General features: G+C 36.1%; 1 protein-coding gene and 1 long non-coding RNA gene across 2 annotated transcripts in view; one reads left to right on the top strand and one right to left on the bottom strand.

Annotated features, from left to right (window-relative positions):
* LOC134746706 (uncharacterized) overlaps positions 1 to 12,931 on the bottom strand; it is a 218,324-nt gene extending 205,393 nt beyond the window's left edge. Inside the window, exon 1 of the long non-coding RNA XR_010128257.1 lies at positions 12,899 to 12,931. This is a non-coding gene — a long non-coding RNA (uncharacterized LOC134746706). The remainder of the gene's footprint in view (positions 1 to 12,898) is intronic.
* LOC134746633 (cGMP-dependent protein kinase, isozyme 2 forms cD4/T1/T3A/T3B) overlaps positions 1 to 18,686 on the top strand; it is a 135,387-nt gene that overhangs the window by 50,053 nt on the left and 66,648 nt on the right. Inside the window, exon 2 of the mRNA XM_063681075.1 lies at positions 38 to 747. Coding sequence (XP_063537145.1) covers positions 263 to 747 — 485 coding nt within the window. The 5' untranslated portion in view covers positions 38 to 262. The remainder of the gene's footprint in view (positions 1 to 37; positions 748 to 18,686) is intronic.

The following is an 18,686-nucleotide window of genomic DNA, read 5'->3' as shown; positions in this document are numbered from 1 at the left end:
TTTGAAATACTTATTGGTGTTTTCTATTTGTTTGCAGGGCGTTGTCGTGGCACGTGGGCCTGACTCCGCGGCGGCCAACCCGCGGCGCGCGCGTATCTCCACTACACCGCCCGTCCGCGCTCGCGTCGCACGTCGCTCACTTCCCGTGCTTCCTGTGCTCGTACACCGTCCACTAGTGTCAGTGAAACCAAACTAAACTAACCTCACCCTCCCCAGTGAAAACCTCAGTGGTGTTCCTGTGAAGTGCTCGGGAGCCGAGTGAATGCGCGTCTGTTTCGATACCCTCTGCTTTGGATCGTCACAGCGAGTAGCTGCTGACGATGAGCCGAGGGTTGTAGTGCATACTGGTGGAGGAGCTCTTACCGTGGCTCCCACAGTCAACGGCGATAGGCGCGCATTAAACGAGACTTATAGAGACATCGAACCGAACGGAATAATGGGGACTCCAAGCATGAATTCCGATTCAGAGAATTGTGTCGCGAACGCGACTGTGACAAACGATATGCAGCCTTTAGTTGAAAGGATTAGGGAACTGGAAGCGTTGTTAAAGCAACGCGACCAGGAGATGCTGGAGTTGCGCTCGCAGCTGGACAAGCTGCAGAGCGTGTTCCCGTACCAGCAGTACGCTCGCGGCTCCCGCGGGCCCCGCAAGCAGAGGGCCCAGGGCATCTCCGCCGAGCCGCAGACCAGCTCCTCGCTGCAGGACCTGGCGCACCAGACCTTCCCCGTCTATGACAAGAACGAATCGTGAGTACCATTCGTATCAAATTCCTAAACATTTCGTAACGCGTTAACGCAAAATATGTGAAATTCTTATGCAGTTTTAAGCTTGTAGTATAAACTATTTTGATCTTGCAGACAATGCGTTGAGTGCTTGATAAATGCATCTAGGATACGCTGCGGGTGCATGGTATTAATAGAGATTAGAATAGGATGAATCACAATTCATAGTCAGTTAAGATTGTTTATACTTTGATGCAAACAAACATAGTTTATGCAATCCAAGTCTGCTGTTGAGTTGTAAACGGTTCTATGTACAAAAATGTTTAACAATGCTTCATAAAATAATTTTCCAGTAATGTTTCCTCGTAATATGGAAATAATGAGTCAAATTTACGTTCAAGAAATGTCATGTTTGTTGTAGATGATTATCACAATTTGTGGGAAGATCATTCTTTGTTCACGAACTGAAAAAACGTGATGGATGTTGAATATCACACATCAAATTCAATTGGCACTCTTTTCAGAGGCCTGAACTTTGTTTATTTGTTAAACTGAAATCCTGTTTGTTGTCCATTATAAATGGTAATTGTATAGTCACAAGTTACCAAACAATGACCGACCATCCTACGAAATCTTGAACTTCGTACAGGATAGTTATGTACCGTTATCAAAGTTCGGGGAGTCATGCTTTATAAAGTAAACATCTGATAAGTCCAATGCCGCACGTTAATTTTTACATGTTCAAGGTCGCTTATAACAATTTCATCAGGAACGTTAAGTAATAAAACTTATTTTATGAGGACGTTAAAACCTTGTTTAATTGAAGACTTATTTTTCGTGCCATTTTTTGATAGTATTATAACACCTAGGTACTTATAAAATAATTAGTAACGCGTATAAAAAAGTTATAATTCCAAGAACTCCACGATGTCCTACTGAAAAATTATGGCTAAGAAAACAAACAAAACATAAACAATTTGCACCAAAGATAGATATAACTCCGTAATAGATGGATACAGTCTAAGGAAAAATCGTGCCTCGAAAATCAAGAAAATTTGATTCTCGTTCAGAGGGCGCTACTAGTTTTGGCCTACAGTCGTATAGATGGCGTTGACGGTTTCGTTTGTTATTTAACAATTTTAACGCATATCAGTGAAAGAACATGGGTCAAAATCATAAAAATCATTAATGCAAATAAAAAAAATCATTTATCTTTATTTAAATACATTCTATCGTATTTTTATAAATCTTCATTTTTAGTTTTAAAGTGTGTCGACAGATGGCAGTGAATTTACTGGGGTTACAAAATTTACTATGACAGTACCGCTCTAGTATAAGTTACTCTATGCCCGCACATAGACATAAACAAGCCTAGAAGGTCGTGTAATGGCCAAAACAGAAGTACTCGCTCATTGATAAAATTAGTATTCGCGTCGTGGCGGTACTTAACGCGCGATCACCTTAAAACGAATCGTAATAGCATGAGTGATCCTGAATTTCAACCAAGTTTGGCGTTTTTCGTATGCAACGCAGCGACATGCGGGAAGGCTAATTTGGTTAATTTTGTCTGCATCCTTCGATCATGTGATCGCTTGTTATTTCTAGGCCACGTCAACCAGAACTGACAGGTTATCAGTGGATCTGACGTTCAATTGTTTTGAGTAAGTAGGTGTCGATGGAAATCGATAACTAAGTAGAATTTGATTAGACCTTGCAATCGATAGTCCAGAAATTACATAAGGAATGCTCATGGTAAGCACCAGTATATTTTGGAATAATCAAAATAAAACCATTTTTAATCTCATAGTCATCACAGTACACAATGATTCGGTAGTACAATTAGTGGAGATTTTAAGATCATTGCAAAACTGCACAGAAACAGGCTTAATACAAAAATGAATATAAAGAGTATTGAGAAACGTCTTCATTGGTAAGGACATTGTAAGAAACCTGTTTAAATCAATGGTGTGTTGAAAAAATATTTCTTTCCCTTAATGCAGTGACACTGTTGCAGTATTATACCTTCAATTAAAAGCGTGAAATTGAAAATTAAGCAGATAAAGATAATTTGCATTTGTAATTAGATCACGTGACTATCTGTATTCATTATAAATTAAGATAAAATTCTTTTATTTAGCGGGTTGGTGTTTATTTTTATTTACTTGAGTAATTTTTTATTTAACGTTTATGTGATGACTAATGATTTTTTTTTACTAGGAAAGAATAAACAAAAACAAAAATAAAAAAAATATGTAATGTACGTGTTAATGTACTATTTCAATAACACTACTTCAAGGAAACTAAGATAACCTTTCTGATAATACGCATCTCATCTCTCACCTCTTTTGGAGGCTCCAAATGTAAAGTTGTGTAATCGCTCTAGGAAGTATGGTTATCTCAACGTCACGTCACAACATTCAAATTTATTGACATATACTTTGAAATAAACAATTCAAAATTATTTTATTAACCAAAAAAAAGGCATACCATCAGATCCACAGCGCAGGCTTCGTCACATTACAATAAGCTCATCCACCTCACGTTCCGTCAAAACAGAACGTTCGTTTACACGTAAGTTATCTGCAACACGCATCGTCAACATTTATTAAAAACAAAGAAAAAAAATTGAGTACAATAGTTAACATAAAAGAGGAAACCTATACCCTAATCCGGTAAGTACCCGGCACAAACGTCCCCATAATACCAGCGGCGTTCCCCCGTTGAACCGCCAAAGATATACGTTGGACCAGGTACGCACCAGACCTAGGATCACAACCCCTATCCCGCAAGCGCCTACCCAAATCCCTCACAAAACCCTTCGCCTCGGAACACCAAGGCCCAGCTGACTCAATAGCAAGAGGAACAAAATCATAAACCGGCTTTAAGTTTGAGTACTTAAATTGAATTGATTGATTCGTCATTATTTCTCTTATTAAGTATTTGAACATTTAACTAACTTTACGATTTAAACTTTTAGACACTCGCGCGACATGTTTCGCGATATTTGAACATGTTTATGAAATTTCGTCTACATAATCATCGCTCCTAAGTCTTGAATTGACACCAGTGCATTGAGCAATATTTTAAAGTTTTAATAAATTGTATATCTTTGACTGATTGCATTTATTAATCATAGTTGTATAATTGCCATACAAATTAATATTTACATAGTTAGACTTATCTAGATCATATATAGGTTTACATCGATTTCAATTATGATAAAACATATCATAAACTTGAAGGTTTTCTCTATGTAGGTCTTAGTAGATATATCAGTTTTATCGTTTATGTTGTGGCTACTGCTTACCTAAATAGTTGTAATTTTAGAAATGAAACATAATATATCTTACTGTGTTCCTTAGGCTAGCAATGCGAATTTAATAACAGTTGCTTTTTGTTGAGGGAATTATACTCCGTTATTGATTCAGGTGATTGACTCATGTAAATAACTCGTGGTGGTTCACAAGTTAGTGTTTGTGACTTCGAGGGGTAAAAGTGTCTTACACAAGAAAATGCATCAAATCATGATCTAAAGTCATGGCTAATTCAGAGCCAAAAACACAACAAACAAGACACGTGAGTTTAAATTTTGTCATTCATTTGTCATCATTACATCCATCTCGTTTACTTAACCTCAACATGTATGCTAATTTAGAAACTAGTGAAACAAATGAAGATTACGAATAAAGCCAGAGCTGTGTCCTTAGTCATATCTTTTAACAAGCCTCTTTCAAAATATCTTATCTAATCTGATAATGTGATAGTACTCGAAATAATTTAATCCATTTACGATTTCTTCAATCATTAAGTAGGTATTTAGACTGGCGTTTTGATTTTAACATCTTACTAGTACATTTCGTATGTTTATATTTTGATACAAGTGTATAAAATATTGTTGTAATGACATAATCTCATTCAAAACCGTCATTTTTTAATGAAACTTCGTGATATTAAACTGACCTTTGACATGAACTTTTTAAGGATGGCCGATAAGGAGGTAAATTTATCACTTAGTCGTAAGTTTGATACTCTTGACTGAATATTAACAAGTTGCGTGCCTATAACCGATAAATATGACACACTATCGCACTGCTTGGATTTCAGATCAGCGCTCTCGAATTACTATAATTTCCTGACGTGAGTGAGGAGTGAGTGGGGTGGAAATTCAACTGTAAGAACACGCCCAAAAGTAGCATTCGGAGAAATGTCGTTCCAAAATTAACCTTTACGTTTATGTACAGGTAGGTATTATTAAGGGTCAGTGACGTCAGTGTATAGTAATTTTACTCAATTAAAAGGTGCGTTTGTGGAATATGTCATAGTTCCCGCGAACGCATACATAAGAACTAGGTCAAGAAGGCGGTAGACCTTGTTTTGTGAAATAAGGTATGGGTGTGCTGCCACAGATTTGCCACAATATTTTTCTTTGTTTCCAAACTGCTTCAAGAGGGTACGAAACAAAACTGTGTCAAGATATTCAAGAGTGTTATCACGCGTTTGTTTTATTGTTCTTGTCGAGAAAGGACATCGGGGTTGAATTGTTGCTAATTGAAACCTAAGGATATCTGCAGCATAATTCTTTATTGCTCTTTTATTGTTACTAATTGTGTTTAATATCAGTATGATAATTAGTTGGCCTGCTTATGATAGGGCGGTAATTGCAGCGCAGCAATTTTGCATTGACAAATTGGGTTAATTCGTGTCTTAATAATCCTGTTCCTTGATACCTGTTATTTTCAATAATTCATTAAAGGGATTCGAGTTGGTTTAATATGAAACGGTAACTTCAATAGAGTATGCAGATTATCGTTTACTTAGTTTAAGTAGGAAGGATATATCTACTAAGATTTTTCCCGTAAAAGAGGCGATCAGGACAAATGTTGACATGTTACAACACGATATTCTTACTCATAGGTAATAATGTCTTTCTCAGTAATGAATAAGGATCAGTTGAATACCTGAGCTATTTTAAAACTACATCAGAAAGCGCCAGACCATATATCAGCGGTGCACCGCGAACCAGTAGCGGCCGCGTGGAAGAAATCATAACCAGTTCGGGACGCCTCCAGCACCAAGATGGCAATTTGCGAGATGCAGGCGGTAAAGATGTTTAGCGTGTTGGTTTTTTGCATAGGTATGTTTTCTTTATGTTTAGGGCCGATTGTTAAGAGTCCCCGGCAAGCTCCCCATATAATTCATACAAACGTAGTTCTGTTCTCAATTTAAAACTACGTTGGATTTTTTGTTGGTTGGTTAGTTGGTTGCTTGGTTGTTGTTTGGATTGTAATGAAACTTTGCACATACAATGACATATATATCTAGGTCTGAAATTAGTTTATATAGCTCCAGTTTACAAAACAAACGAAATAGAGTAAAAACAAGTTTTGTATGAAAAACTTAAATTTGCTGTATTTTTTTACTATGGTATCTGAAGCTACATAAACTAATTACAGACATAGATATACCTTATCCTATTGTAAGAACAAAGTTTCAGAGCAATCTAGCTAGTCGTTTTAAAATGAGAGCGGAACTACGTTTGTATGGAGAACAGAGCTTGCCGGAGACCCTTAAAGTAGTAATTTACCTAATCGTAAATTATAATTAAAAATAGGTAATTTAAATGAACGAAAGTTTGACTGGTACCTATAGTATTTGTTAAGCGCTGTCATTTAATTATCTACAAATTTTCATTCGAACATTTTTAATAATCCCGTTTTGTCACCATAATCATCATTCGTTATAATTTTGTTTCTCATTATTCTTTTTGTAATCATTTGTATTATTACCGACATTTTTCATTAATGACAAGTCTTCCAAAAATTTTGCTCATAATGTGATCACTGAATTTATATTTGCATTCATAATCTTGTTTCTTAGAAAGTTTTAATCGTACTTGCAATTTCATATAAACTTTGGCACGCCCAGTGCATCTCTATCGCCTGATTCGTGCAAAACTACGTATGTAGGAATTTAAACGAGTGTATTTTCGAAACATCCATTTGCGAACTCCTTGTTCTGACGTCACAGTAAAACTATACTTATTAGCCGGTGACAAAAAAGCTGTACGAAGCCGTCATTACATGAAATCGCTGGATAATACGATGTTAATTGCCCATACATGGCGCTAAATTACTTTGAGGTATCGTTATTTAACACTTGATATGTTCGGTATGTATAAATTGCAACTTGAGAGCGATAACTACATGGTTACCAAATACTTACGACAAGTCTAGTGCGTCTATCTAGTGATGGATCCCCTTATTCTTATACTCGAGAATATTCGCAAAACTTCAAAAAATGCAATTTTTTTGTTTCTCTAAAGAGTACAGTCATTTATACATTTTCTAATATTTGTTTTTTAGTTTTAAATGACACTCGATTATTTTCGAAGGCTTATTACGCAAATAATGTAACCATTGATAGTTATGCCCTTGCTATAATTATTTATACTCATTTCCAGTTTCTAGGGACGGTAAAAAATAGTAACATTTCCGGTATCAACGTACCTAGTCATTTTCCAAGTATCATTGATTTTTTTAAAGGACAATAAAACACTTTATTTCCTTATTTTACAATACAAGTACGTAAAAAGTATTTTTACCGACTGACCACTAGCAGTGTACTAAAGAGAATCATTCCTTTAGCGTACATCACTACATGTATACACACCTACATCTAATAAATTGATGTTGCGTGAGGTCCTAAATATGGAGATTGTAGAAAACGTACTTTATTACATGTACGAGAATATTCACAACTTTCAAACCCTTTTAGTCGCAGGTTTTAACCTGGCGAAGTGAAGGGCATAACGTCAGTGTACACATCGCATGTTTGGCTAACACGAAATTATTAGCTTTAACTCTTTCGGACTTGCGTCATTTCGTATTTGCGTGGGCGTTATACTCGAGTTTTAGGGCCAAGACACTTCCAGTCTATTCCTCCAGTACCTGTATTACTAGATTAAAATAATCTGACCACTGATCAGGCTCTCATCAAGCAATACTTTGTATCTTTCTCATATTGTCATTATGTTCTTGCAAAGCATCAAGTTGCGAGCGCTTCTGCGATGCGAGCTGGCAATGGATTTTCCTACAACATTGCTGGCCCTAAGCCGGTTAACTGGGCCTGAGGTTCAAGGTGACGTGTAGACACGACTAGACTTAGACTCTAAAAGTACTTGGACGCCAATCCCTATAATCTCTGGGCCTAGGGTTACAATATACTATTACAAGTTGTTAATTTCCCTCTTAACGACTTGTTTAGGGCCGTTGGTTTGTCATTAGGCTATCTAGTTTTGTATATCTCCACATTATTTATGCAAACAGTCAAACAAGCATGTTTGTTCTATCCCGTCCGATAAATATCTAAGTAGTTATGACGTCTTTTCATCGCATTAGCAAACGGTGACATTCTTTATATTAAGCATTTACTCCGCTTTATACATTCTAAGATAAGATCTCTGCATATCTTATTTATCTAATGGATCGAGTCCGAAAAGTCTAGTTTTATGTCTTGGATACCAGTTGCCAATAATTTTGTCCTTAAGAGCGACAAGTTTACGTTTAATTAATTAAAGGAAACTAAGTCATTACTCTTGGCAACATTATTCGCAGCAAAAAGCTCGTACGTTAAGTACGAGTACTAACAAGATTTACAAGATTCTGTTATTTATTACAACGCATGTACGTAGCGTGTATGTATATACAATGTATACATACATACATGGAGTAGGATTTAGGGTAGAATAGGATAGGGTTCGTATTATAAATTATAGCGTATACACAGAAAGTGCCATTGTTTCGCACGTCTACAGAAAGGCCTTCTTTTTTGGATTACAAGTAGGGATGTACCGACTAGTCGCCGACTAGTCGGGAAAGCCGACTATCCGGCCACATTTGTAGTCGGCGATTAGTCGGCGACTAGTCGGCCAAAATGGCCGATTAGTCGGCCACTTATTAGGTACAGAAAAATAGCAAATAAACGAAGTAAACAGCAAATATTGATCAAATGTTTAATACCCAGTTTACTCAAATTAATAAATTTTTGAACACAGTTAAGCAAGTTACACTATTGTGCATTTCATTTATTAAAACAAATGTATAAAAATAGCGCGCGAAAAGCTAAAGCGACGCAAGGAGCAAAATAAATGTTTTTCAAAGCATCCGAACTTAGACAAAGCTGCTGCAGTGACTATCCGAATGCAAACTTTGAAGAGAGAAAATTATTTATGGATTTGGCAGACTAGCCGACTAGTCGGCCGACTAATGGGCCATCCGAGCGCCGATTAGTCGGCTAGTCGGCCAAATCAATAGTCGGTACATCACTAATTACAAGTTATTAAAGTGATGATTGACTTTAAGTACAGTTTCCTCAGCATGTGCTTGACCATATTTAATTTTTTGTTGATTCTATTGTGTGCCATATAATTGTATTTGCATGCATTTAAGTATGTTTTATTGCAAATAAAGTAATTGATTGATTATGAAAAAAAATATATACTATAAGTAATCGTAGGTAACATTTGAATCAATTCAATAACTGCATTTAAAATAACGATCACGTTTCTGAATCAATTTCAATGAAAAACAATTTTGAAAAAAACTGAATTAGTATTTTTTTTCACCTCAGCAGCTCGAACAAGCCTACTTTCGTCATCCCTGGAGTGAGGAAAGTGCGACTTTCCTCACTCCAGGGAGTGAAACAATGTAGCTTTTTAATTTAGTGAAGGCCATGAACTTCATACTTTTATTACATTTTTTTTATGGTACGGTACGGTACGGTACGGTACTGTACGTTACGGTACGGTCCGGTCCGGTCCGGTACGGTCCGGTCCGGTCCGGTCCGGTCCGGTCTCGTATCGTATCTTATCGTATTGTACATATTATAATACTTTTTTTTTGTTTATTCTGTGTAATTCGAAATACATTTTAACCTTTAATATGTTCTCACTACTGAGGTGAAAAATTATGTGTGCAACACGAGAGCAAAGTTATTTTACATCTCGTGTTTTTGAGTCCCTCGCTACGCTCAAGATTCTACCTTAGAATCACTCGCTTTGCTCGTGGTTCAATTATAGAATCTTTCGCTTTCTCGGGACTCAAAATAAACACTCGCAAGAAAAACCAACTTTCCTCTCTTGTTGCACAAATAACTACAATACGTTTTGAGTTAATTCTCGAAAATGTTTACTTAAGAATAAGAAAAACCGTGGTCTGCGCGTATTTCTCGTCTTGATACCATGCGTCTGCGTCGATCAGCTCTCAGCAAAAATTGCGCATAATAAGCAGTTCCAGTACGGAAGGAGCGAACTAGCGACTTCCGCCGACGAAAGCGACCTCGCTCCAGCTTGTACACTGAGTTTTCTTTATTAGATTACAGTAGATCAGCGATTTTAAACGTCAACCGCCCACTCTAATCTACAGAGCGGTATGGGTCATTTTTAGGGTTCCGTACCCAAAGGGTAAAAACGGAACCCTATTACTAAGACTCAACTGTCCGTCTGTCGGTCTGTCTGTCACCAGGCTGTAGCTCATGAACCGTGATAGCTAGACAATTGAAATCTTCACGGATGATGTATTTCTGTTGCCGCTATAAAAATAAATACTAAAAAGTGCGGAACCTTCGGTGGGCGAGTCCGACTCGCGCTTGGCCTGTTTAAATTTTTAGTATGAGTGAACGTCTTTGTGCACATCAAAAATAAATTTCCTTGGAACCTTTACACTCTTTACAGGCATGTTGAAACTTATTTCTACTTCTCGGCGGAGGTAACTTCTATAGCTTTATTCACAATGGCGGGACTTAATCGCGTAACTTAAGTTTTAAATTTACCTCCGACGTTGAATAATAATGAGTAAGAATCGTGAAAGTTTAAATCAGTGTTATAGAACACTACAAGTACACAACTCAACTCAATTGTAGGTACAGCTATAGAGCTGTACATGTCAAAAGTTGTATGATAAAATATACCCAATCCTTAGTAAATGTGCTCAAATCGTACATCGTCGTTCGTTTGTATGCTTCTGGGGCAGGCGCTTGGTGGGTGAAGTCTTGTCTGATAAAATGGTTTAAGATTGAATCAGAATGTTTAATGACACAACATTTCAGATATCGGAGACAAATCGATTTGTATTAACTACGCTGTTTTTGCAATGGATTCTGACAACTTCATAATATGCGTTAATAGCATTCGAGAGCATAAAGGTGATACTTTTTCTTTTGCATTCGTGTTGCAGTTGCTATTTTGATTGGCACGGCAACGTTGCCCGTAAGTTAAGGTAATAAGAGTGAACACTTTTTGTGAGCCTGAAGGTTAAATTTGGACACCTCTTCTTGATAATTACATTAATTACAGACCACCAAAAAAGCGTAACCGAGAGACGATTACGAACGCAGCCATAAATAAACGTAATTTACTTTGAAAAAGAAAAATTGACTTAAAATTACACTTAAAGAATCGAGTCGGTAATGTTAAATCGGGTTGATTGAATTATTTCTCATTTTAACTTGTATGGAGTGTCATCAGCTCAGGGCCCTTATTAACATCTTAATGGTTTCATGCATTAAATCTATCATAAACTCATTGGTCAATATATTTGTGTATTTCATCTAAATTTCATCTAATTTTCATCTAAGTTTAACCTCTTGTCTGTGTATTGTAAAAGGGGTCGACCTAACAGGGAGGATGTCGTTGGTTCAAACAAACATACGTCGTTTATCTTTTGTATGTTTGTACAATATTTTAGCTACGTACAACTCGACTAGCTCCGATGGCTGCCGTTTCCAGAATGCCGGCCCGCACATCAATGGATGGTATAGAAAGGATGTCAATCTCTTATGGCAGAATTGTTGCAAAAGTGACCGGCTTTCAGCTGTTAATAATAGTTCCTAATCTCTCCGGTGGCGCTAGGTAGGCTCTGAGACCAAAGAGTATTGTAATATATAGGAGACTCTATGACATGAACCATAGAGGTATAATAATGTAGAGATGAAATGGGGGAGGGGCAGCAAATAATCAGACCAAATTACGTAGGCTGTTTCTGGTATGTTGTCAGGAATGTTAAAACGTGTTTTTAATTTTGCCGCATTACGTATGTTCTGTCCCTCACGGTCGCACGGGTGCACATCTATATAAAATACTAGGTGTATGGTCTAGGTACTTCAGTGTATGGTGGCGCTGCCTATTTACTGTTTTTACGGTCACTTTTTGATACATGAAGATTAATTTCCTTACCTCTACCTTCCATACGCACATCCCTTTCGTCTGACAGCGACTACCGCCAGTTCTAAATTCTTTGAAGTTTTGACGCGAGCGATACGCATGGGCGAATGATAACAAAAATACATCATTTAAAAACCATTTTAATGTCAAAATGTAAATTTGAATTGGCCTCTATATCTAAATTACCACTAATTAGTATTTCCTATGTGTCCGAGCGTGTCACCAGGCGCTCTAATCTCCGATCGGTCCCAAACTTGCATTGACGTGCATTAATCACGATCTCTGCCTGTCACCATTGAGGTGAGTAATCTAGGCCACTGCAGGGCCGCATTTGAAAAATCGCTTGGCTTTGGTATGCTTAAGAATCCCCGGCAAGCTCGGCCAAATTGCACCTTCCCATCCCATACAAACGTAGTTCCGCTATCATTTTAAAACTACGTATTGGATTGTAATGAAACTTTGCACATACAATGACATGAAGTATATCTAGGTCTGTAATTAGTTAAAATATATATCCAGTTTATAAAACAAACGAAATAGAGCAAAAACAAGTTTTGTATGAAAAACTTAAATTAGCGGTATCTGAAGCTACATAAACTAATTACAGACATAGATACACCTTATCCTATTGTAAGTACAAAGTTTCAGAGCATAGATAGTCGTTTTAAAATGAGAGCGGAACTACGTTTGTATGGAGAACCGAGCTTGCCGAGGACCCTTAAAAGTAAAAGTAGGCCTGGAATGCATCATGCATCTTTACTTTAATTCCTACAAAATATTTCCGTACCCAACGGGTAAAAACGGGACCCTATGATATACTAAGACTCCGCTGTCCGTCTGTCCGTCTGTCAGTCACCAGGCTGTATCTCAAGAACCGTGATAGCTAGACAGTTGAAACTTTCACAGATGATGTGTTTATGTGGCCGCTATAACAACAAATACTAAAAAGTACGGAACCCTCGGTGGGCGAGTCCGACTCGCACTTGGCCGGTTTTATTTACATTTAATGTTGTTAATGGGATAAACTTACACAAACAATTGAAGAGCGATATCTTAGTTGTATTCCTTTTTGGTAGATTTTAATTCTGTTGTAGACCGCACGAATGCGGCCCTGCTCTACGTATGTAGCACTATTCATACATAATATATATTGCTTTACAACAGTAGTTACATTTTCCCTTGAAAATAAACGTTTCAATGTAATTAATAATGAGCTTTTATCATTATATCACTTGCCTCCGTTTGTGCATTATGTTGAAACGGCTCTATCTGGACATTGATGATGCTCGAAAGTCTAATGCAAGTTTCAAAACAAAATTTTGACAAGTGTTAAATATGAAAATATGATTTTGAAGCATTCCACGGGCTGTCCCGTAAAAACACATTGTATTTCGTGTAATAGAACTTTTTTCGGCGTTTCAAGCCGATAATTATTGGTTTAGATATATTTATGACCATTTGTCACAGAAAAAGAAACTCCTATAACTGTAAATCTTCAGAAAATTGGCCTTTTGGAACTTTTAACAAAGACAACTTTTGGCTGGTATACAACTTGAATTTTTCATATTTGACGGAAACACCCAAATAAATAATAAATGATTGGGGCCTTATTTTATATTTACATCAGTTTGATTTCAAAACACTAAATCGTAGTAAATGATGATTTATTTGTTTTGATGCTTCTCGATTTGTGATGTTTTCCAGAATACATGGAAATATAGTTCAGCCAGTAGTAAACAAGCTATCGATCATAATAGTTTCTTGACTAACAAAGTGTGTAATAAATTAACTTACAAGTATTTGAAAACCTGGGTGTTATTTATAGACATGGAAAGTTATAGTGCTCTCCGTATGGACAGAATAATGTTATTAGTGGTCAGAAAACATGATATTTGTTAACCTCGAATAGTCTGAATACTTTGAATAATAAATATTTGTCGAACTAAAAGGTAGTATATTTTCATAGATTACTTTATATTATCTACTTTCCTTATGCTTTATATGGCTCACGGTTATATATAGGTATTTTTTATTTGCCTTATTAAAAGGGCAACAAAAGTGAAAACATATTTTTGATAATCCCTGTGTAATGACATAACATATACTATTATATTTGTTTCTTGTGGCAATGTTGCAAGTCTTTTGTACCTATACATGTCTTTACAAGTACACTAAGCGCTTTTTCTCGCAACAGTACTTGAATATTAATGCATTAATTTCCGGTGCCTTAAATAGCAAACCGCATACCCTTGATGAAACCCTTAATCAAAGTCACAAAGCAAAGCAAAGGGCCCTATAGATGCCTCGAGGCGAGACCAATTGACAAGTAAACGATTTGTCACAAAATTTCCACTTCACGCCTAAGAAATAAAGGAGCGACCACACCGAAACTAGAAGCAACTGCGTTTGCTTTGTAAACGGTGCGAGACTATCGCTCTTACAAAATCGTATCTCCAGTTTTGACAGTTTTTCTTAGGTTTTGAAAATTTTAAACTACTTCTAAGAATCCAGCGCTCGTTTGATCTCAAAAGGATAAAATAAACGTATTAATTATACCACAGAATAAATAATAGTACTACCGTACAAAATGGAAATTTCCTACAAAATCGAAGTTTGACAGCGGTTCAGGGTCGAATCATGCCCCTTTCTAATATGTGGCAGTATCCCTTTCGGCTATTTAGGGTTGTCAAAATTCAGGTCATTATCTTATCTGTGGTCGTGCACGAAAGGGGACGTCAAGTTGTGTCAACCCTAATAATTGCTCAGAGCAATGCTGAGCCGAACGGAGCCGAGTTTTCCCGAAGCGAGGAGTTTCGCACCCCTGCTTATACGTATTACCTATGCTACGTAGAAAAGGTCTCGTAGGTAATGAAGTTGAATAAATAACTCTGGGGCACTTGGCTTCTATCAGTCGAAATAATGAGTAGAAATAGAAATAATGACATATTTTCTTATCTAAACAAAGTGAGGCGGACAGTTTTCTAAAAAGTGCCTTTACAAGAGATGATTGTAGCGGTGTGGTGTATGTTTTAAAACGTACGTAGGTTAGGTTAGGTTAGTTTGTAATCTTCTTACCGTCAGTTTATTTAACTAGCGAGATTAAAAACTGACGGATGTTTGCAATTTTACGTTTCTATCTGTAAATAAATCAACCAATACAAAAACACGCACCAACGGTAATACTAACTCTCACCGCTCTAGTTCCACGCTCTCCTTTAATGGATCCTTAACGTCTTTCAAACACCAGTGTGGTCGATCCATAAAGTGGTAATTTTATGTCCGTTTTAATATATTTGTTGCCGACTCTACATAAATCCACACCTAATCTGATTAGTGATTACTGGACATGGCCTGTTAGGCCAGTCGAGTGGCCTGTCAACTGCATATTGCTAACTTGATACCGCTATACAATGATACTTGCAGATACATATTATGTTAGAATTGTTGGATTGATTAAGTAAGTGGGCTCATTGCTATTAAAATAGGACGTTCTCTTAGTAAGTTCATTCATCAATTGATAATATTGTAATTTGTGATAGATGACTGAAGAGGTTGCTTACGTTTGTGGTTTTACCTACCTACATATTTATTGCTATAATTTGATAATATTGTGATTCGTGATAGATGACTGAAGAGGTTGCTTACGTTTTACCTACATATTTATTGCTATAATTTGATAATATTGTGATTCGTGATAGATGACTGAAGAGGTTGCTTACGTTTTACCTATATATTTATTACTATATTTTTTTAATTTTCAGTACATTTTGACAGTTTACTTATTTTCTAGTCATATAATACATTGTACTAGCCTTCGGCCACGCCTTCGCCGGCGACTTCGTCCGCATAGGAAACTTTAAACCCCTTTTCTTCTTAGAGCACTAAAACATTTAAACGCGTTTCGAATTTAAAGATTTTACCTTCTATACGGTTTAGGCTGATCGGTGTCTGTCAGTAATGTCAGTATCTAAGATATCTAATTATCAAATTATAAATTAGTAAACATTCTTATTCCTTATTAAAGCTAGGTAGTACTGCTAATTAATATTAGGTATCAAAAAAAAGTTGCCCTTGTATTTATGTTTTATATATATGAATGTTTATAATTTTATAATATCCACTTATACGAGTATTACGAGTATAACTATTTTCCTTAAAATATTTACGCCGCTTATAATTTTAATAACATCCTTAACGTCATAAAATTTGTATGTTGTATATCATAAAGTAGTAAATGGTGTACAGAAGTGATTAAATATTCTTAACTAGTAAATGAAATGCAATTTAACTTCTGTCATAAAATTGATGGGCAGATATTTTTATGTGTTTATGGGAACAGCAACCCTATGACGTGGAAAAAAAGGTTAAAAGTCCTTTTTAATGAGTTACGAATATGACGCTAAGTTAAAATAGTGCACTGATTCTCCGATGCGGGATGGGTCCACACGCTGCCCAGATAAAACTGTCCTATTTATCTAAATTTAGACCTTATTGATAACATATTAGGAATTAAATTAAACTGCACGCAAGTGTACTTCATAAATTATAATTCCGATACGACATCATTAATTCAATTGAGATAGCCAAATAAAGAGCCGCTTATAGGCTACGTTCGCAATAACGAACTTCAATGAATGATTGTGCATTTACATGAAAGATGTATTATATTAAACAGTTAATGAGTTCTCGGAAACCGGTTAATTTTAAAAGGAAGTATGAATTAACGCTCCGTCCATGTTAAAACTTTGATTGAATAAAAAATATCTACAAATAAAAAGTTACATTAATAACATAGATACCTTAGTAGTCTTAGTACATACAAGTTACATTTTTTGTTGTCTTGCGTTTTGTTTTATTGACATGTTGTTTAATATATTTCTGAAATAAATAAGTCTGCAAACAAGTTCCTATGCTGAGAAGTGAGTTATCTCTGCAGCTAACTGTTCATCTAAACTAACTCTGCGACGACTTTTCAGAACAAAGTGTGAAATTGTCATTATTAACGACACTTTGTCTTTGCAAAATTAAAAAAATCGAAAAAAGTCAAACGAAGAGGCATAATTATGTATAATTCAAACTAAAAACATATTTTCCATATTGTAGGTGTCCAGAGAGGAAAATGGTATGGAGAAGCGTTCGGTCACTATCCTCTTAATATTGCTACATTTGTTATGGCTGGTGACGCCAAGCTGAGAGTTTACTTGTAATAATTATGTACTGCACATAGCATAGTCATACTTGAATGACACTGTGTAATTATATACTTACGACTACTGACATGGGGAGTACGTAATTAAAATAATTATGTCCGCTAAGCGCGTTATGTTATAGTCATTTGAGTAATTACGCTAAAGTAGTAAAATGCTGTGTTAGGGTAAGTATGTTATATGCAGTTGTATTTGTAAAATGCAGCTTAGTATAATGATGATATTTGAAGAGTGATGCATAATGTATTAATCATTTTGTACATAGTATAATGAACCGTACTTAGATAAGAATAACTTACCTCTGTTCGCGTCTTTTCCGGCATGCCTATAGGTATACCTATTAAGTAAATGCGTTGTCTCTCAGTATCTAATATAACGGAACTGTTTTACATATAGACATTAATATTCTATATTGAAGTAGCCTTATGCTTTAGGGATCTATTGCTAACTTGATATTATTACGGATTACGGGTAACAAGAATTAACTGATCAACAGATCCACAAGGTTAAACGAACGATTCTGTCAGCGCGCGGCTTGTTAATGCCAAAAAAGTGTAATTCTCACTAATTTTCTGAACGTCGTACGTTTGACTATTTTGCGCCTACTGGAAATCAACTTGGATCTTAATATCATTTGGTTGGCGCATAGCAATCGCGTTGGCTCTCAACATTTGACTATTTTGCGCCTACATATTTGGCAAACAACTTCAATATATATATCATTTGGTTGGCGCATAGCAATCGCGTTGGATCTCAAATCCTCAATTATAATTATATGGGCAAGGTTGTCAATAAATAACACAGAATTCAGATCATTTGAATCATTTCATTTCAGTAATTATTTCTGTTGCTGATTAGGTATATCTGGAATTAGATACGCTGTTCGATTTATGTCGTTTAAGTGTTCTGCGTGATATACTTGTATCTCATATAAACCACACTACCTACTTAATATATTAACAGCAATCGCGCTCTACCAAGCCCACATAAATTTAAATTCTAAAGTGTATCCATTATTCTTGCGACGTAATAATTCAGACCATACAATTCTTACCATAAGAATCTCACACACTAAACAACATTTGAGTGGGCAGTCTATTTTTAGTACATAAACGAGATGTGAACTGTGAACCTCTCATCACGAGCCACCACGCAATCAATTTGACCCATCAAGACGCATTGTTGTATGCCCGCCGCTTGTATCATTGAAATGTTTTGTCATTGTTGAACTTTAGGCGTAGGAATTATTCATAAGAAACATTTTGACAGTCTAAATTTAGTATGTAACAAAGATAGATATAACTCCGTAATAGATGGATACAGTCTAAGGAAAAAACGTGCCTCGAAAATCAAGAAAATTTGATTCTCGTTCAGAGGGCGCTACTAGTTTTGGCCTACAGTCGTATAGATGGCGTTGACGGTTTCGTTTGTTATTTAACAATTTTAACGCATATCAGTGAAAGAACATGGGTCAAAATCATAAAAATAATTAATGCAAATAAAAAAAATCATTTATCTATATTTAAATACATTCTATC

The sequence above is a fragment of the Cydia strobilella genome, chromosome 13, assembly GCF_947568885.1.
Source record: "Cydia strobilella chromosome 13, ilCydStro3.1, whole genome shotgun sequence".
NCBI classification, from domain to species: domain Eukaryota; kingdom Metazoa; phylum Arthropoda; class Insecta; order Lepidoptera; family Tortricidae; genus Cydia; species Cydia strobilella.
This window is presented reverse-complemented; position numbering and strand designations above follow the sequence as displayed.